At 40.7% G+C, this 21,926-nt stretch overlaps 1 protein-coding gene across 13 annotated transcripts in view; it reads right to left on the bottom strand.

Moving 5' to 3' along the window:
* Nucleotides 1–2,721: 2,721 nt before the first annotated feature.
* Nucleotides 2,722–21,926, bottom strand: part of KLF12 (KLF transcription factor 12) — a 254,559-nt gene continuing 235,354 nt past the window's right edge. For all 13 annotated transcript variants that reach the window (XM_075741711.1, XM_075741713.1, XM_075741707.1 and 10 more), the window contains one exon: nt 2,722–8,270. Coding sequence is in view for 11 of the 13 variants with exons in the window: in XM_075741707.1 (XP_075597822.1) it covers nt 8,089–8,270 (182 nt within the window). In the remaining 2 variants the exon portion in view is untranslated. The remainder of the gene's footprint in view (nt 8,271–21,926) is intronic.

The following is a 21,926-nucleotide window of genomic DNA, read 5'->3' as shown; positions in this document are numbered from 1 at the left end:
TTTTTGACCCCACATGTTGATAGCAGTGTCCAAATCTCTCTTTCACTTGAAGGGTATGAATGTGTGTGTCTCTGGGTGGGGGTTGAAGGTCTTAAGGCTGATGGTGCATGAAACTGAAGTAATTCATTACTATCTCTGTGTAAAGTCTATTGCAAGCGCAAATGGGAGATACAACTTTTTAGGGACAGACAGCAGGTCAAGAGGGCATACTGTGTAGGTGTTCAGTGGAGAACTTTTACGTTACGGAGGAATCAATGTATAGGACAATAAGGAAAGAAATATACTGGGGGTGGGGGTGTTAATGAAAAATAAGATGCAAATGTAGCAGCGAAAAATAGTTTGAAACTAGAAATGATAACATAAACTCTGAATTGTGAAAAAGATTAGTTCAGCTGTGAAGATTATGGCTCAAACTGTCTTTCCAAAGCAGCTCATTACATCTAGAAAGGCAGGGAGAGGGAGAAAAGCAGTATCTGAACCTATTTCTGTATTTCATGGTTCATGCTTATGACAATCCATCAAAGCCATCACCTGTGGTCCCCTACCAGACACTGAACTACAGTTTTTTAAATGCAGAGGTCACAGCAAGGAGCAAGGTTCAGCACATCGATGTGTGAACCGCCATTCACTTCATCTTTTATAACTGGCAGTATCTTGCCTCACCGAAAATTTTGAACTGGGAAAGATGTTGCAGGTCACACATATGGACAATAGGACCTCAAATTTTTTCTGTTCTTATTTTCATAATAGCTAAAATTCACATGCCTAGCTAGTTTTGCTTGTCTGGAGGACCGAACAACTGTGTACTGAATGATCTAAAAATTACTACAAGAGCAACTCAGTTTATTTCATAATTTAAAGTCAATAAGCACAAGCTGCTATGAAAGCATGCTGGCAAATCAATAAAATTGAGAAAAAACCCAACTCTGTGTTTGTTTTTCAGAATGAAGGAAAAAAAAACTGGCTCATTTTGGGACGGTGAAGACAAGGTGCCCTTTCCTATGCAAGAACTAGCACTCGCGGGGCTGGAGTCAGCCAAACTTCCCAACGCTGCAAGTTTCTAAGGGTGCCTCCTCATAGTGTTGCTGCTTCAGAACAAAGAACCAAACCCTCCTCTCCAACAGCAGCTCAGGTACGAGGGAAGAAACTAGTATTTCCTTTGTCCTTCTGATGACACATTCCCTGCTGCCCTTCTAAAATCTCCAGCATGAATTGGGTTCTTTTATGTGCTTAATATCTGGAGATTAAGCTCAGGATGACAGAATAAGTATATGCATGTTCTGATGGGCTTATTTCCACCGGTGGCTAACATTTAAAAATAAGCTGTTACTAAACTAGCGGTCTTGCCACATGATTAACCGATGTGCACAAATGTCTAGTTTTTACAGGCGAGTCCATGCGTCTGGTTTTTTTTTCACCTGCACTCTTTCTGTATATGAGCATCTTCGTGCACACCCGATCCTGCCTCAGTGAATAAAACCCAACCACACATCCTCCCACTCCAGCAGCAACCCACCGGTGGCAGCAACAGTCTAGGCAAAATCTGGAACTTTTCAAATACAAAATTCTGCCCGGATAAATGACAGGTACAGATTCAGAGGATGGAAAGCAATCTTCCTTGGCAAAGGTATGAGGACAACCAGTTACATTTTGCTCTCCAACGAATTCATTTTTAGAAACAGATGAAGCATGAGGGATGGCATTGCACTGCTATTTTAAGAATCCATTAGCAGCAGTTAATATTCTTTCTTTTATTACAGAAACCTACCAGATTAAAAAAAAAAATAATTGAGAAATAATAAGAGTGGAAGAGTCACAGCTGGCCATTTTCTTGTAAGATCAATTAGGCTATTGAGGCAAATGTTTAGGCCACTCAATATAAAAATCTCCTTACTCCATTTCAGGAATATCGACTTCTTGTTTGCTATTCAAATAATCTCTAGACCGACAGTCCCCAATTTTTCACTCATTTGTCCCCAAAAGAAAGAAAAGTAAGTGATACATTTTGTCCACTCCTGAAGTCAACCAGTTCTAAGATGATATTAAATACTCTGAGCATTACATGACAAATAGAAAGGAGACATAAGGTGAACTCTGTGTTTCCAGAGTTCGATGCAGAGGATTTTTCAAGAGAATTCCCATTCTACCAAATACCCTAAAAAAGCTCCATTGGGTTATTGCTGGTTTTTGGATTATTTCACTAGAGAATACCATGGATACATGGGCACATCAGACATAAATTAGGAAGAAATCCCCTAAACCACTGCTTGACAATGACCTCCATTCACACCTACTGAGAATCGATATGGATACGAGTCATTTGTAAACTAAGATTCATTTTCTTCTCACAAGTATATGACAGATGTTATCTGAGAACATAACTATAATCTCTAACACAATGTCTTAATGTGAAAATACAAATGGCACTTTGTGTTTGTTTCTGTGCTGCATTATTGTTCTCCGAGTAAAATTTCATTTTCACCTTATTGTTAACAGAATCCTGTAAGTTATTGCTGTGTAAAAGTATAGGAACATCCCATCAGTTCTAATAACAGGCACTTTCAGTTTCTGTTTCATCTTTTAAAATAGATTTTAGGCTACCTTGCTGAAGTGTATATGCATTTTACATGTCACAACTGTCCTGCTACAATTGGTTTTGCTGACATGCTACTGCACCCAGAAGGGTAAACTCCCCTGGAATCAGCAAAGAGCAGCTGCCTATTTCAGCTCTGCAACCTTTATTCAAGATGCATTGTAGTCAGGGAAAAACAAGAAGTAATAAAATCAAGAGACTTTGCCGTTACTGTATCTGCAATTCACTGTAAAATGCCAGAAGAAAAAAACAAAACACAGAAAACCCAAAACCTTTCATATGGTTTTCATTTTGATTAAGTGTTTTGTAACTTTATTCAGTCAAAGACATTCTGAGTGTTGACTTACTTGACATTGAAGGACTCAGTACGACTTCGCTATATCGCACGCCATCTGCGAAACAGCAAAGAAGTGGCCATTCCATTTTGCAGAGAAAACGTGCTCTGACAAAACAGAATAATTTACTTCGTACATTTTGTGTTGAAGCTTTGCAAGGCATTATCTTACCAGTTTTCCTGATGAAAACTAAAGGATTTTTAAAGATGTACTTCATTCAACCTATTTACACCCCATGTAAAATTGTGAGTTTGAAAATACTTTTCCACTATCACATATATTACATTTACAAGTATAGTAAAATACTTTCAAGGTATTTTGATTTCTAAAGATGCAGTATCCTTATAGTTACATTTGTGTACTAAACCCTGATTTACTGCGGAAACTGATCAGAATTTAAGCATTTTAAGGTATCAATAGGCTTGACTTCATAGGCATACATTACACAGTAACTGTTATGCTATAATAGAACTGTGAAAATATAACAATCTTTAGATTTCTTTGTGCACTTCTCCAGTTATAAATCACAGGCAAAGGCATAATACAATAATACGAGCTGGTTTGTTAAGAAGGTAGTATTTTTTTTTTACAGTCTTTATTTCCAATTCTTCCTTTTCTGATTTTTTTTTTTTTTAAATAAACTTATTTATTACCTGTGCATGGGTGGAGGCATGTGGAAGTGCTGGGGTTTATATGCAGGGGTGTATGGATGAGCATGTGGGAGTAGGGTGGATTTACCGAATGATCTTAAGACTCGTCTGCTGTGGAAGAAGCAGTTTCACTTACAGACCTTTCCAAACCAAAGTTCAAACTAAAAAATAAGTGGGATATTAATGGTGAAACTTACTCCAATTTTGAGGTACCCACCTTCAATAAAGGAGAAAGAGATTTTTTCCATTAAACAGCATTTATTATCAGAAGATAAATTTATAAATGGCAACTAGAATACATTTTCAATGTGGCTAATGGAAAACAAGACTTATGATCACTGTTATTCCCATTATTAAAGGGGAGAAAGCTTGTCCAACTATTTGTCCATGCTCTGCACTGAGTTTACCCCAAACATCAACATCACTGATGTAATTTTCAACACTGTTAATTTTGTTATACATTACTCCAGCAAATAATCGTATATACAAGTCAGTCTAAATCTACGTAATTAATTGTGTAAGCATGATAGAGAATAAGGAATACTGCATCTTCATCCCCAAGTATAAACTGCTGTTGCAATGAGCCAATTTTACAGTGCTGAATAAAACAGGTGCTCAAAAACTAATGACGATTTAAAATTTTAAAAGTTCTGTATCAAAGCTGCTTGCTTGTTACGTTTTCCTATAATGCTGGCTACTGAGATTTCCTGACAAATCCATTGAATCTTTTTGAAAACATATGAAATCTGACTCTCTGTGGCATAGTTTCCCTTGTAAGCTGTAATGGGCACGGTGGCTATCACCCATCCTTTACTCACACTTAAAAGCATAAATCTCTGTCTTTCTGAAAGAATGGAACACTGTACATTTGTCTCTCCCAGATGCTCAATTAAGATGGACCTACTGTGTTGTGTCAAGATGAGATCTGATATTTCTGCATGCTACCTTTGCCTTTGCCACGGACCTGCGGTGGGATACCAGGATTTTTGAGGAAACTACTCCGGAGCAATCACCCTTGGTCTTTGCACAAGCACCGAAGTTTGGTGGGCCTAAACCACAGCCACTGAGGGAAGGACACCCTGACAATCTTGGGGACATCCGCTCCACATCCAACCACCCTCCTCCCACAGAGTAACTTCTCTTAAAATACTTCTGAAGAGGAAAACCAACCAGAAAACAACCTCACAGAGTATTTGAGGTCAAAGCCTATGGGTGCTGGTATGAAAAAAAAAAAAGAAACTTGCCAAGAACCATACCGGGTACTTGAAACCCAGTGGCGGACTGCTGCTGGTTGTGTAACTTGTCAAGAGGCAACTGCAGCACAAAAAGCCCTTACATGTGTGCTGGGAAGGAGGATATACTTCCTGCCTGTGAAATAAGAAAATTTAGCATACGCTCCTTTACCTTTTGGCTTCATTCTATTACCATTGACATGCTCTGTGCCTGTGTCCCTTGATGTGAGAACTGCTTTAACCCTGCATCATTATGGGGTTCCTCAAATAACACTAGACCCTCTTTCTGTTGCAGTGTTTCCTATGCATAAAATAATGGGCAACCAGCTGAATGGCAAGGGATTCACACAGACCAAGCTCAGCCTTGGGAGATGAGCCTCTCCAGGGTCTATGATACATATGTTCCTCCTTGGGGCAGCTCAGAGTTGAATGCTGAAATTTAAGGCCTCTCAATTTCTCTCGAAGAGTTTTTCTCTCTTCATTGACTACAGTGGAAGCCCAAAGAGGGCACTGGTATCTCGCAGTTATACCCTGCCTTTGTGAATAACATCAGAGACAATCTCTCTCACTGCTCCTCTTGTACGCTAACAGAATGGCCTTAAGAGTTTCTGGTCAAATAAACTTAATTTTCTATGGGAGAAAAAAAAATCGCAGATTCTGAAAGGAATTCTGTATGCCGTCAGTTCTTCAACTGAATTACTGCTATTCAAGTAATTAGTCGGCAAAATGTTCTTGGGCAGGAAAATAATTTTATCAATTGACTTCTACCTGACCTGACGTCTTTCCCTAAACGCTGAGAATGACAGATCCATTTAAGGGTCGATATTGAAGTACATACAAGACAGACGTCAGACGTAATCCATGAACCATCACACACACAACACTGACAACCAGTTTTTTAAACCAACAACAGTCATGCTGCCGGTAAAGACCCAGTTCTGCTGCCCCACGATGCCTCATGGTCTATCCAGAAGCCCTGAGCTGCCACAGCCTCTTCACGCTTTGCACAGACACATGGTGCCTCTGCTTCATTCCTGATTTGGAGCCAGACACTGAAATGTTGCCAGATTTGGTGGAAGTTGATTACCAGCACAGTCAATGGGAATCAATAGAGGCATTTTTCCCACAATGGCTGCAAATAATTTGTCCTGGGTTTCTCTGCTGACCACTTGGCAGAGGGGAGCCTGAGCTTTAACAATATTGCAGTTCTTTCAGAGAGCTGATAAACTATCCGGTACCAGGGAATATTAAGAACATATTTAAAGACAATCAAATTCTGGGGCCTGTGAAAGCTGTCATAAAGTATTGTTCCAGTCACATTAATCCTCAATTGACCATAACTGCTTTCAGTATCTGTATCGGTACTCTGTGCTGGTTTTCTTAAAGTTTACCTCGATTTCAGAATCACCTCAACATTACCACAGTTACTTCAGGAATCAGAAATTAATTCAGATTGGTCAAACATTTAAAAATGAACAAGTGGCATCACAAGTTTAATCTGCACAATTCCTGGAACCAAATATTCATAATTAAATGCATTGCAAAAGACCTTTATGTATACATCTTTCATCTCTAAGCTATAAAAATCTCAACACTTAAAAAATCTTGCCAAGCCTCCTCTGTCAATTTTAGCTGAATAGGCAGATCCTTGTGAGGAAAGAAAACAGAAAAACACTATTCCTTTTGCATGAACAACTGATGAGTAAGAGTTTCTCTCTTTCCTACATAATTCAATTAATACAAATTGGTTCACAAATATAGGGTTGTATGGGAATGATCAAGAATTTCCTTTTATTTAATCTGAAAAGGCTTGGATTGAAAATCCCAGCAGCAGCAGCCACTGGTACCCATATAAAGGGCCATTTATATCATACCAGACAGCTGGTAAAATCTTGTTATTCCCTAACTCCCAGGGAGAAACCTAATGTCTTGCAGAGCACCACTGCAGAAACATTTCTCCTTCCTACTTACAGTCCATCCACGGACCCCTCAACAATCAGCTCTTTCCTTTATCTTTCTTGCTTTCCAGACACAAGTATTATGTTGAAGGAAATGAAAGTACTTAATTGTGATACCTAGCGGGTCAGTGAAACCATCAGAGAGATTAACTTAAATGATCTTACATGCTATTTCTGCATAGCCCACCCCTTCTGTTGGAGTAGAGTAAATTATTGTCTCGAGAGCCATTTTATTCATTATTGCTTTTTCTCTGCAAGAGATGCAGCCATTTCTTCTCTGTTTTGTTTTGTTGGTACCTTCAATTACATTTCATGAATGGCTACGCCACTAACCTTGGTACCAGCGAGTTTAAGATCTGACTATTTCCTTGTGTTCAAATAATGGTTGTGGGGAAGAGGATACCTGTATGAAAGAAAACTGCATGTTGAGAACAGGATAGTTGTTTTTGATGGCTCTTTCTATACAAATCAGGAAATGGTTCTAAGTCAGTCCATGGTAAAATACAGATACTTAATATTGTACTTGCAGCAGAAATGCTGCTGCCCCTTGTTTATTATACAGACTTCAACAACAACAACAAAAGAAAAGAAAGGAAAAAAAATAGATAAAAGAAAAAGGTTAAATGGCTGGTGTCCTCTAGGGCATAATGACAAATTGTGGTACAATATTAAAATGCCACCATTGTTATTGCAACAGTCTGCTCAAGCGACCCTTCCCTCCAACAGCGGGACCTCTCCAGCAGAATCTTCTTGCCTACTCACACGCAGCTTGTTTGCAGCACAGCTCCGGCATGATGCTGACACCGGCCAGATGGCGTTCAAAACAAGGGGAAAAGATGGGATAATAAAGGTCTAGCGGTCTTGCTCTCATCATCATCATCATCATCATCTTCATCATCATCATCATCATCATCGGTTTGTGGTATCTAATCCTCCAATCAGCAGTGATTTTTCAGGAACAAAATGTCCGACAGCTGAGAAAACATATAAGCTATTAACATTTTTTGTCAAAGGAGGCAGCATGTAAAATAATGCCCATTCCTGTAGCATTTCGGCTGCTATTTCCCAGGTGATTGTGATGACACTTTCATGGGGTAGCCATGCTGAGGGGCAGATGGGGTTAACTTCAGATGGTGAGGAGAAGAGTGGCACTTCTTTTCCTGCCTTTTTTTTTTCCAAATTTCTGTTATTATTTTTTGTTATGGACATCAGGGAAAGCCCTGTCTGTTAACACTGTAGAAGGGGATTCAGCCCTGCTGAATTCACTCCGGGTAGTTAAGAGACCCAGCTCTTAAACTCAGCTGGAATAGGTAGCGTTTCTCAAACCAGCATGTGCCTGCGGCGGTGGAGCGCCAAGTGATCTGAGCGGGAAAAGCTGCGGTCACAGTCTGCACACTTGAATGGCTTCACTCCCGTGTGCTTGCGGTAATGCCTCGTCAGTTCGTCGGAGCGAGCAAACTTCCAGGTGCAGCCTTCCCAGGTACATTTGTAGGGTTTTTCTCCTGGGAGAGACAAAAGAGAGAGGGGAGGGAGTGGAAATACAGGTGGTGACTTTCCCCTTGTTGCTCTTAATCCCCACAACCCCCTCTGCACACTTCCCATGAACACCCACTGCCTAGGGGTTGCTTTAGGCCAAATTACACAATTGCGAGGTACCGAATTTGCTGAATGTAAGGAAAGGGCCTTGAGATTTATCATTCCTGTGGCATTCACATGACTAAGAAAATCAACAGGATTAAGGCAACAATATAGATCCTACCTTGCAGGGGTGATGCAGGGATTAACATCAGGACAAAGGGCTGTGTAATTATTCTCATTATTTTTGTACAAAGTTGCTACCATCATCTCGTCAGGCTACACTTTCTCCCCAAATGGCCAGATTACCGATATTTCAGCAATTTATCACAGGCTGTCAGAGACTTCCAATTCTTTTTATGAAGTTTATGAAGGTTTCTAATTATTTATGTAAACAACACTGCAGGACATTTCCTAGCAAGCTGGTAAAAATGAACTACAATTTCCCAATTAAACATAAAAAATTCAATCTGCAAAATGTCCTCTTTATTTATTGCACTTACTTTCAGTAAAATTAGTTTTGCACGTAAGATGTTACCAGGAATGGTGTACAATTTTAAAATGTACTCAGCCATGGGACTTGCACAACACCGTGGATAAATACCGTTTTACTTCAATGAGATCAGACTTGGGCTAAGTGTAGATTTTTGGAAAATCCCACCCTCTGCTTTTTATTTAAAGGCAAGTATGATGCATGCCCCACATTCTGTGTTCTATCATGTCAGAGGAGAAGATTAATACAGCAATACTGGATTTTCTGCTTTCATAAAGCAAAGTGTTATAGAACTCCATTTTTGCCATGTTTGTAGGCTATACTTATTTGTGATTTTGATCACCAACCCTCAATGTCTAACGTTGCTCTTGGCAGTTACCTTGATCTCACAGTCAAGCATGCACCAAAACTGAGGACGGGAAACTCTGTGAGGTCCATATGTATCTTTTTTGGTGTGTCAAAAATGACTTTTTACCTCCCCTTCTGAAAACCAGCTAATCACAACCAAGACAACAAAAGAGCATCTCTGCAACAACTGTTTCTTTTGTCAGGCACAATCATTCCTCAGTTATTTATTATCTCTTATGAATCACGAGCAGCTTGCAAGAAACTATTTCAATTACATGAAACAGTGATGCAACACTTGCTTTGTCGTAGGCAGTACCTCCCTCCATGCGTCTCTTCAAAAGTCAATAAATGCTTTGCTGAGAGCTTGCAGTTTCAAAAGAAAATTCCTGAGTAAGAATATCATCACAAAGACCAAACTGTCCTGAAAAGTCCAGCTGAAATGGCCATGGGTGCCTCTGTAAGGAAACTGGATGCTTTACAGGCATGTCAGCAGGGTTGTCAGCAACATTTGAGCTCCTTGGGTTGGTACCTTCTGTGCACCATCTGGGCTGTGCTGCAGTTTTGATGTCAGACGGGGGTGGGAAACAGTTGCTGTGAGGACAACCCAGCATTCCAGGCTCTGAGGTGACCACAGCCCATAGCTGAACCAGCAGCAACTTAGCCTAGATAATTTTATAGTCCTCAGCCAAGCACAAAGCACCAAATAGTGCCCCTGGGTGGCTGCAGCGTTGGGTGCCTGGAATCCGGCAGCTGCCGCGAGCTGGATGGGCACAAGCTACTTGGCAGATGGCAGGTTGCACGTTCTTGCCAATGACAGAGTGCAACAAAACATGTTCAGGTTCACCACCAAACTGTCTTACATACATACCCTTGCCACAAACAGTTGGTGCGGAGCACCAGACAGATATAGCAATCTCCCCATTTGACTTGGCAGGTCTATGCTACTGGTCTTGTCACATCGCATAACAGTTTCCAAGTGGAGCACTTGCCCCATCCATCTTCAAGGTACTTTAAAACTTTCTTTTTGTTTAGACTCTGGACACTGCCCCAGTTTGTTTCTTTGACCACAGAGACTTGCAGAGCAAAATGAGGAAGTATTTCCGAAGCTTTGGATCCTTATTTAAAATTCTAATTCTGAAAATAGAAATTCTAATTCTCTCCCTTGCCTCGAGATCCTTTCCCTGCAATGGCCTCTTTGGTACACAAATCCCAGCTCTTCTTTCCCTTGGCAGAAGACAAATGGAGAACCCGATATGGGGAGGGACGGTTGGTGAAAGAGAAATACCAGAAATAGTTCGTCTGTCCATTAAAACAGTACCACTTTGGGAAAGAAGGGAAAGTCAGCTGATGGAAGGACGTGAGCGTGGGTCACTTGGCTGGAGTGCCCAGGTGTTGCTTCCAGACTCCCTCCTCAATGAGTCCTGCTTACCCAGCCCCTATAGAGCTATGTGAAAGAGACAGGACTAACCACATTCCTCTCAAGCTATTTACACCACTGAAGGAAAATCACACTTACAAGCTCAACCGAAGAAGACCTTTCATTATTTTCAATTAAATATATGTGTAAAGCGTAAGAAGGAGAAAAACCAGGCAAAGTAGCATTACTCTGAAGACATTCACTCACATGCACCTTAAAAATCTTTCATTAAGATTAATCAACATTTTATGCAAACCTAATTTTTAGGGGAAGAATAATAATAGTATTACTTTTCCGTTAAATATCTGCATTATCTGTGGATGGACAGGTGCTAGGAAAAAATGTTCTTCTTCCCAGGCAACACTATACTAACTGTTAGCCTTTTGTTTAATAACATCCCAGACATGAAGAGTGACCTCTGAGTCCGTAAGAACTACAGTAAAAACCGCAAGATCCAGAAGTTCAAAGGATGGAGAAAGGAGCAGCAGAAACAGAATTGCTAGAGGATGGGAAGCTGTTGTCAGATCTCACAGATGTCAGAGAGGTTGTGGAGGCCCCCTCCCTGGAAGTGTTCAAGGCCAGGTTGGATGGGGCTTTGGGCAACGTGGTCTAGTGGAGGGTGTCCCTGCCCATGGCAGGGGGCTTGGAACTAGATGATCTTTAAGATCCCTTTTAACCCAAACTATTCTATGATTCTATGAACACATACCAGCTTTGGCTGATGAACCTGGGCACTTACAGCTGAAATTCTCAGTACAATCAACAGAGAGAAGCAGGACCTCAGCAGGGCAACCCAGAAAGCAGTGAGGAGGTGGACAAAACTAGTTCGTTAAGTGGAAGAAACTAGCCTCAGTGCTTATACATATATATATTTCCATTTCAAGACTGGATTGCAGTGGAGTTGAAGTCAAATACTCAACCACTTTGACTCAGACACTTCTGCCTCTCTGTGAGCACTTGAGCTTAAGTGTCTAAGAAACTCTCGGGTTCACAGCGTGGGCACGTTTCGGCTCCTTCGATGGCTTGGCAGCTGCTGGAGCATGGACCGTAGAGTTACTGTCATGCACCCGGACACTCATATTCTTATTCAATGCTAAGGAGGAAAAGCAGGTGAAATGAGTCTTGCCCAGGGTAGTGGAAACATGGGAATGAAGGAGAAGACAAAACAGTGGACAGATTTTAGAAAATGGTAGTAAAGAGAGCTGCAGAAAGAGACTAAGAACCTGTGGCAATTAACATGAGGAGAAAAAGAAAACTGGAAAAAGACAAATCCCTGTTAGTTAGTTCAATCTGCTGAACCTGTATGATTTTAGACTTATAGAAGCTACCCATTTAAAAATAAATGCCTGAAGCTGTGAGCATTTTCACAGGAGCTGACCCTCTTCTTTTGCACCTTTCTTTGAAAGCTCTACTGTTTTGTCCCCAAACCTGACAAAAAGATCCCAAAACACAGAAATTGTATTCTGATGCTATTCCGCTGCTCTGTCTTGGAATACATGGACAGTGAACAGTATGCCATGACAGGCATTTATACGGATCAAGAGGGACCCTGGAGCATGAAAAAGTTCTTCTAGACAGTTCCCTGTAGAAAATGAGTATTTTCTATTGTTTGGGGAAGTTAATTATGAAGTTTTAAAGGTATGACTCAATGCCCCAAATGGAACTAGCAATTTTTTTAATCTTCTATTAACAAAACATCTATTTCTAAGAGCCCTCCAAAATCCTGCCTTTTGTAGTCCAGATGCCACAATCCAAATTAGTTTAATTACTTTTACCATATTATTTTTCCTACCCCACTATGACTCCTCTCACTTAAGTACTTAAGAACAGAGTTACAACGGTTACTCATTAAATCTCCCTAAACTGAAGCAAATAATGAATTAATAAAGCTGAATAATGACCACTGTTGAGCCAATCCTTCCAAAATTTTCCACCCTCCCCACAGTTCAACATCTGTCTTCCCATCTCCTTATTCATGTACTTTAACATCCGGAAGATCATTCACCCACGGAAATAAATCTCTCTCAAAGTTTTACTTTACTACCAAATGACATTCACATATTCCTTAAAAAAAACCCCTATGTGGGTACCAATAGGAGACCATGCCATGTAGCAGATGGGGTCTGTTCTACCCCGGGCAGAATTTCCCATGCAGCATGTTCCTCGGCAGGTAAGCCTCTGCCCATCAACTAACTTGTATCATGGTATTTGATGCCAGATGCTTCAAAGACAGGCACCATAAAAACGCCATGTAAATAGTTATGGGTTATTCTGCCAGCAGGGAAACTGCTCTGGAGCTCCAGGAAACAGCCAAGCTTACGTTCTCTAGGCAAGGAATCTTATTTACTGCAATTGCAGATGCCCTATGTACTCCCTACACACAGTAGGGAGTTCCTTTCATTTGTGTACTATTTAAGCTTCATTTATTCTTCACTTTAGCAGGCTCGTGGCAACCATGTCATTAAGTAACAATGAGGTAATGCCGTCTACTACCAGAAATAAATCAATTTCTTTATTTGGCATAAACTCACCTCTCTCTCTGGTATTACAGGTGAGTGCCATGTCCCTTCTTATTTGTGTCCTCTTCAGACATTCCCATCTATCCAATTTTTCTGCACATGTTATTCTCACCATGACTCTGAGTTATTACATCACTTCTCTGTGGCCCCTTCCTGCAACAGTACTCAGCATTTTGAAATACTAGTAACATTTTTATTCCAAATAAGAATCAACTAGAAAATACGCATAAGGGACTGTTCAGGGGTACAGGCTTGGTCAGATTTTTCTGTATTTAAGCATTCACCACCCTGTGAAAGAGCCACACGCTGAAATTCCACTTTTGAGAAGGACAAAGATAGAAAAGCACTTGGAAATGAAACTTGGTTTATAGTTTTGTGTAGTGTTTCCAGACTGGGAGGCTGGGAGCATAGGAGAGATGCCATCTCTCATTCCATTCACAAAATGCAATGGGTTTGAGTCAAACTTGCATGGTTTAATAGGTAGCACCTGCCCAGCCCTGCTATGTACAGCCACATCTTTGTACGCTCAGTTCCTACTGCCCTCATTCTTGGAGGACTATTCCTCAGATAAAAACAAAGTGAGATCCTAGGGATTTAGCCCACAACAAGTCAAAAGAAAAGAAATAATCCAGCAAGCATGGCTATGTTTGATGATGTTAAATTTTCTAGTCAAAGTCAGCTTTGCAGGGTTGAGGACATCTCCTCATCACATCTCCTGGTGATTCCTGGTTTGGTTTCTGCTACAGGATATTATAGAACATATATAAGGTGCAGTATTTATGTCAGCTGGTTTCAGCTCCCACATGAACACCAGAAGTGTTTTGAAACATATGGGACAGTCACACTGCATGCATACTGACAGGACTTTAGAAGGGGAAATCATAAATTGAAAACCACAAATGACAGCTAATTAGATTTTGCATTTCTACTAAAAATAAGCAATTATTTCAGGCAGAAAATAATCTTTTTTACAGCAAAACCACTATCTGATAACGAGCATCCTCAGGCACTCCCAGAGGAAGAGGGCAGCTTAGCTTTTAGACACAGGGGAAAGGGGAAAATGACAACTCCTACGTTTTGTGTGATATTTTTATTAGTATAATTTTTTAATGAAAAACATCAGAGCACTTATAAAGCACTTTCCAACTTCAAAGTGCCTTATAAAGCTTTTTTTTTTTTTAAATCCAATCCTTCATAAAAGTCTGTCTTCATAATAGCACTGTGTAACAACTATTGTGTCCATTCTGCAGGTAGGAAAAACAACACAGCGAGCACCAGCAACCTTCCCAAAACATCAGAGAAAGTGAACAGCAATGCTATGACTCACATATTAGGAACATCTTACTTTCTGTAATGAAACTGCTGGACCTCAGTTTCATCCCTTTAAAAGTTTGAAATACTTTCAATCATTTTGATGCAAAAATCCAATTCAATTATTTAGATGTCTTTCTAAAGGTCATTTGGTATCTCTGTTTCCAAGTTACTGATTCACTATATCTCTTTGGTGAACATAGTGAATTTGACTTTCCTGTTTCAGTATTGTCAAAATATGCAAATAAAATATCTTTCTGGGAAGAGATTAAAGTTTCGTATCAGTGGAGTAAATCTGGGAAAACAATTTCTATGAGCAGAACAGGAACATACTGTGCTGCCTGTGACACGTCTTGAAATGCAGGGTTTTTTTATTCCTTGTTCTCAGTCTGACTTAGGCAAAGCACAGGGACATGGTTTCTTCATATGAAAACTGGGAACAAAACAATTTCTTCAACTCAAAAATGCAGTGATAATCTCCACTCTAAAACAAGAGACACTTTTGGCAGCTCTCAAACCAACTATTTACAAGCTCCACTTCTGATAATTCAGGCACAAGTCCTTTTCCCACATCACAACACACCACGGTCTTTTCATTTCATGGCACTGCTGAGCTTGGGTCCTGCTCGCCACCCTGGCCCTTCTCACTCCCTCTGCAAGACCAGTACTAGTGCAGCAACCTTGTCTCCTTCCTTCTCTTGCTATTGTCCCACATGCCCCTCTAGGTATACAGCTGCCTCAGTTTGCTGCTATTTTAAAACAAATCCCAGCAAAAAAGCCTTTATGACCAGCCTTACAAAATTAAATGCTCCGTATTTAAGAAGGCAAATCCATTACATCAGTCTCTGCCCTGTTCTGTCACCACACACACAGGAGAGAAATGAAGAGGGGGAATCCAAGAAACTTCTCTTCCACATTTTCTCTTTCTGGGCTTCTGCACAGGGATTTGCCCAACAATGACACATACCTAGTACGATGTGAGATACAAAAGAATTAACTCTCTGGGGCAAGGATTAGTTATGTCCATTGCCAAGGGCATTGCTGATGTAAAATGATAAATTTTAATTCCTGTAAAACCAGAAAAAATAAAATTTTTGGAAATGTAAAAGGCCTCTTCCTGTGCACCTAAATCCAGGAGCCACACCAAATCCCAACAGTAGATGACAAATCACATTTTATTACTCTTTTTGAATAATTTTTTCCTGCATGGTACATATATAAATATTTAAGTATATGTTAAGTGTGTGTGTGTGTATATATATATATATTTATGTAGCAAAAGATGGCATGAAGTTTCCTCCTTCCCTCCAGCCACAGCAAATATATGGGACTATCAAATTTCCAGTGTCGTCAAGAAGGCTGAGATTTTTCCTTTTTCAGCAGCCTTCACTCACAAAGGTATTTGGGAAAGGTGATGCAACAGATAGGCACTTCAATCAGCAGCCAACTTCAGAAGGGGTGCCAACAGACCTGCACACTCTCTTTAACTGGGGTGCTGCAGGCCTGGGTTTTAGTCTGGCCTCCCCAAATAAAACACCTTTCCTTCATCGTGGTCCATAACTGCAAGGGAGACACCAAACAAGTGACACATCCCTTTCCATCTGCCTCCAATTCTGCCTCTGTCACACCTCCTGGATGTTCCAGGGATTGCTCCACCATGTTGATCAAGAGCCATACTGATGTTTCTCAGTATAAAAGTTAAACCTTCCACTACCTGTAAAAAACCAAAACAACCTCCCCCAAGAAATAAACAAAAAACAACAAAAATCCTCCAAGGGATGAGCTTCGTCTCACTCAGTTTTGCACAACCGATTATTTGTTGTTTGCACTGTGCTAGAAGTCAGGCTCAAGCAGAGGCTGAGACCCTGGTGTGCTGGGCTGTCTGCAGAAACAGAGCAGTAAAAAAACTATCATCTCCCATTTAAGTACATGAGTTGTGAATGGAATTAAATGTCCCAAATGAAGAGATACCGAGTTTTTTCACCATAAAAATCAGAATTAATATATATGATACTAAAGAAAAATATTAACTGACAAAAATATACAACAAGGGAAAATATCATTAGAGTTAATGTGACCAAGATGCCACTACATTTCATATCCTATGCGGAGAAAACATGATGTGCAGAAAATCACCCCTCATCCTACACAGGTGTCATCTGATCTTTTTCCTTTCCCATGAAACAAGAAGTTTTTGTAAAATTTCCCCAGTTTTCTAGCTACTGATTTGCGAAAAGTGGACTGAAAACACTAGCTTTCAGGCTCTACCTTTTGTTTTCTTTTAGCCATGGAAAAAAGAAAGTAGAAAACCAGAAAACCTGAGTAAAACACCTAAACAAAGGCTTTTGTGAAGCTTACTTGCAGTTTTGAGCATGCTCCACTCTCAAAGACTCTATTTCCGATCAAAGGCTGCCCTGAAAAGGACAGGGCAGGCACGAGCAACTCCAGACACACTTCCCAAAAGACACAGGGTTTCACCAGTAATTGGCATTTCAGTAGCAAGCTGTTATCCTGTTCTCTCTGTCAGGGACTGAGTGGGCTGCAAGATGTAATGTCCTTGGAAACACTGTACTGTGTATTTATTTCTCCAGGTCTGGGTGCAACATCCGGGAAAGCATTTTGGCGGGAATGGGAGTAGAGAGCTCTTTCTCACCTTCATGCCACTGCAGGGCTACACATGGTAGACCACAATCATGCCTGAGACCTTAGATGAACTGCAGTTCTTTGGAGGTAGAATATTAAGTACTAAATGGTTTGCTTAGAGAAAATTTTATTCTGCATAATGAAATCATCATTATTCCCTCGTGCCACACACAGACAAAACACATATGCACCCCATATTTACAAAGTCAAGGGGCACTGTTGCAAATATTTTTCATAACCTAGAGACTGAAAGCAATCACAGACGCAATTAGACTCGCTCTCCCATCAAAGTGCCTTGGAATAACCACGTGGGCATTCTTCCATATCGGCACAGCATCAGACCTACAATGCAGACGAATGACTCCCCATGCGTAAGGTGAATTCAGAGCTCACAAAATGTGCCAGAAATGAAATCATTTAAGTTTCCACAGAGCAGCTATTGGAAGAGAAGTGGATGTACAAGCTCCTTGTGGTATGGACACCTGCCCGTAAGTAGCTGGACTCAGACAACTATCTCACTACATCCAGAGGTTCCCATTTCTGAACATCACCTTCCTAGGCTGTGGTGGCATTAGTGAGCCTGCTTTACACCCTGGTACATACTGCACCAGCAGACATCTGCTTTTAAATATATTTCTGTCCTGAAATCTGAACCCAGTCACATCAATGGGAATAGGCTGAGGCTTCAGCTGAGGTTTCAGCAGCCCCGTTTATTAAATAATCTGTTTATCTTCTAAATAGAAACTGCATGAAGAAAGAGCAGAAATGCTAGAAGTGAAAACTTCCATGAAATACACTGGTTTCCACATTGGAAAGCTCTATTGTTTATTGAAACTGGCAGTAAACTTTAAACACTAAAAGAAAGTATTTCTTAAAAAATAAAAGCATCACCCAATACAAACAGAGCCTCCCATTTTACTTAAAGCAAATTATTTTTTAAATTGGCTTTGTTTATTTGAATTCCCCGTTTCTCAAACAGCATATGAACCTGCTGTTGCAGCTTTTTCACCCGATAGATTTACGTGGAGGAGGGAGAGCTCTGGGACAAGGGCCTAGGGAGCACGTACGACATGAGAAAGAAAAGCTGAGCTTTTGAAGAGCAAGTCTGGAGGGCAGGTGACAAAGAGGTGTTAATTTTAAAGTAGGCCAAAAATCTACACAGTTCAAGTAAAATCCAGAAGGACTATTTAAAGAATGTTGCTTCCTCCCAATATTTGCCTAAAGAAGGGATTACAAACCTGTAAATATCTTTCTGGAACTTATAGCTAGCAAAAGGCATTAAACAGACCTTAAGAAAACAACAGGTAATGAATGGAGTTTTAAAATCTACAGGGCAAAAATAACTTTTTTGGTGCCTCCAACTTCTTAAGTCCACTCTGAAATTGCTCAAAGGAAAATGTGAACAAAGACTAATGACAGGGGCCCTTTCATATTAAAATAATATATGGAGCAACAGTGAGTGAGAGGAATGCAATGTTTGAAAAAGCACAGACTAAATAAATCACCCATGTACTCACTAGCCCTCTCTCTTCTAGGGTGGTGTCTCAACCAGCTATAAAGGAACATCTTGGGGAGGAAATGCTGTCATTTTCTCAGGTACAAAACCGCATTTCTGAGATGTTTACTGTCTCCATGTAACGCCGCTGAAGACCCCCTGACACTGACAAATAGGCTTCATTACGTCTGTGGCAAAGGTATTTGCTCTCATCTCTCAGGAATGATATAGGCGTTGATCAAGGACAAAGCACCAAACACTAAAAAATTCATTTGGCCTGGGGGTTATATTCTGCCTGCCTCTGTAAGTGCCTAACGAAGCAGCCGCATCTTCCACAGCAGCGGCACTGAGAAGAGTGATTTGGACAGGGTGCTGGTTGGGGCTCATGGATGAAAAGCAGTAGTTGCAGCCCAGTACCTGAGCCCCACGAAGGTGCTCTGGTTACAGCCCTTGCCCCCCTCCACCTCTCTGAGGCAGGAGCAAAGCCACAGCTGTGGGTATACGATGCCCTACGCTCACAGACTAAGTCCATTCCCACTTCAAGCCAACTGGAAAGTCCCAGGCTTTTGCTGCCATTGACCCCAGAAAGCCACTCCATCACGTTTCTCTGGAGATTTGTAAATAATAACTGAAATAAGGTTGCACAGAAATACAGAATGCTGATTACTCCTACAAGGAAAGAAAATCCTACATCGGTGAGACACAGGGAGCAATCTCTTCTGTATCAGACGTTGTAAAACTATGTCCCACATAATCTTAAAGCAGGCATCTTCTTTCTTCATTGACTTCTTCAGGATGATTCACACAATGTTTTAAACTCCTTTGGCTTCTCCATATGCTAAGAGGGTAGCCACAATGAGCTACAACTGGATTTAGCTGTGAGCAACTTGAGATGTGAAATCCAAGACAAATCAAATTTCCTTTTAAATTACTATGTTGTTGGTTAGATTTCTCAGGTCACAGTCTGCATGCTAGGCACCGCTTTGAGACACATTCACACCACCCAGTGTACTCTGCATACTTAGAAAAAAGGGAAGAGCTTTAAATCTCTTCCACATGTACTACCCATTATATGTTTCAAGTCTCTGTGTTCCTTACCAAACCTCCAAACAGACAGCATGATTTGCATCTTCAATTTACATAATATGCCTCAAACTTACATGCTCTCCCTGTTTAAAAGGAGACGGATGATGTCTATGAAAACTGGATCATGATATACAAAGGTTAGCTTTGGTACCAACAGACCCGTGATTCAGGTTAAATCAGAACATTGCACACTAGGATTTGCAGACTAAGAAGTGGCTTGTGGATGAAAAGTGAAAGTATCTTTTAGCCACATGGTCAGCCAGTGGGACAGTTTGTCCATGGTTGGGTGTATCGCCACAGGCATGCCCTGGACATCACTCACAGCGGGCAGCCACTGCCCTGCAGCATCTCTGCTGGCAGCCAGAACCTGGTGTCTTTGGCTATTTGTGGTTTTCAGTATTTAATGCACTAACAAGGCAACTGAAATCAGTATGGATAAAAAAGGGTTTGTGTGTTTCTTCATATGATCACTGTTGTTTTCACTTTCTAATGTCTCCTTTGCACTGTTAAAGCAACTAGCCCAAAGAGCCCTGGGTGTTTGTTCTTGTTTTCCTTCTTTTCTCTCCCTAAAACAGACTCCCCTGTCCTGTCATCTTTCCATACACACCCTTTATCCACAACTATTATGCTGATAAAGGCTATAATGAAATGTATTATTTCACCAGAGACTTTACTGCCTTGCATTTGACCTGATAAATGGCATGACTGTAAGACTTTGTCCTGCTGCCTTCACCATAGCTAGCTTATGAACCTATTTTCATTACAGTTACAGATGATTGATTGAAAAATAATGACAAGTCAAGTGAAATTTTGCAGGGAAATTGCAAACATTTTTGACTACTTTGCAGCTTTCCATTGACATTTCAGAAACATCCAGCCAACTGGAGAGGAGGTCAAGATGTATGTCCTCAATTTTATGGCATGAAAATATCTGCCTGCTTTTTGCCAAAATAACGAAATTATTTAATGTGTTTTACAGTTTTTGCAGACACATGATTTCCAGTTTCACCAACTTCACAGATCAGCTATTAAAGTCTAGTTTTTATAAGCCATATCAGCCTCTCAACAGAAGGCATGGTTTGACTCTTTGATTTACAGAAAACATATCAGATGTTTATCTCTCTCCAGAGGGAAGAGTCTGTAGATCTTTCACAAACCAGGGCTAGCAGAAAAGGAAACAGCAATTCATTAAGATAAATTTAAATATTTTTAGAATGAAATTTTGATGGGGTCAAAAAAACCACAGTGGAAGGAATCGGTATTACTTAGCCTGCAATGCTCAGCTGTCCTACTGGAAGTGTCAATGGCAACTTTAGTGCCGCCTAAAAGGCCTGAAATAGCCATTACATATCATAAAATAACGCTACGGTTGTTTCCCTCTCCATCTTCAAAGTAAAAGCAGCCAACTGAAGAAGGCGACCCCCGCCAGGGCTGCACGGATGCAGACCTTGTGGGGAACAGGAGTTACAGCTCACCCCATTCCTGGGGCCAACATCAGCACCTATGTGGAGTGCCACGCAGACGTACGCACACCGGGAATGCAACCCAGGACTGCTGGTTTTCCCATTTTTAAAGATTACTCATTTGTAGAGTCACGCATTAGTAATTTTCTTTAGGTGCACCGAAGCAGAAACTAACTCAATACAACTCCAGCGAGCCAATTTCTCACAGTTTCGCCTTGTGGAAATAGTTGATAAACCTGAGCTGCGAGATTGCCTGCAAGCCCTGAAGGCTCTCCATCACACCCGATACCCCCTGATAACTTTATCTGACGATTTGGCAAAACAACAACAAGAAGCTGATACTAGAAAGAGAAATTTAATACAAGCGCGTCTGATTTATGAAATGTCCTAACTACTACAGGTTTCACTTGCAGTTTTTCTAGTTGGAGAGACGATGTGTAATTCAAGCTCGCCCCCCAGTGGACTGCATGTCCGCACCAGCACACGAAGTTTTCGGGACACTGGTGAGAAGTATTGGGCAGCTAGATGATAGCATACTTAAAAAAACCTAGGGGTCACTCAGTATTAAATGCAACTGTTACCATCTCTAATATTTTGTTGCCATTTTTCATTATGTTTAAAAGATGTATACTTTCCAACTGACAAAGTTGTTCAAAATACCGCATTGTTTTCCCTCCTGTATCCAAACAATTGCGGATGTTTTAGTGGCTATGCAAGTATAGCAAATAAAAAAAAAAAGGTTAGTTCTCAAACACGTCCTGCTTAGGTAAACAACTGGCTGCAAGATCAGCCTCCCTAAAAAAAAAAA

The sequence above is a fragment of the Balearica regulorum genome, chromosome 1 (assembly GCF_011004875.1).
Source record: "Balearica regulorum gibbericeps isolate bBalReg1 chromosome 1, bBalReg1.pri, whole genome shotgun sequence".
Taxonomy (NCBI): Eukaryota; Metazoa; Chordata; class Aves; order Gruiformes; family Gruidae; genus Balearica; species Balearica regulorum.
The sequence above is the reverse complement of the archived record's forward strand: the minus strand, read 5'-3'. Positions and strand labels throughout refer to the sequence as shown.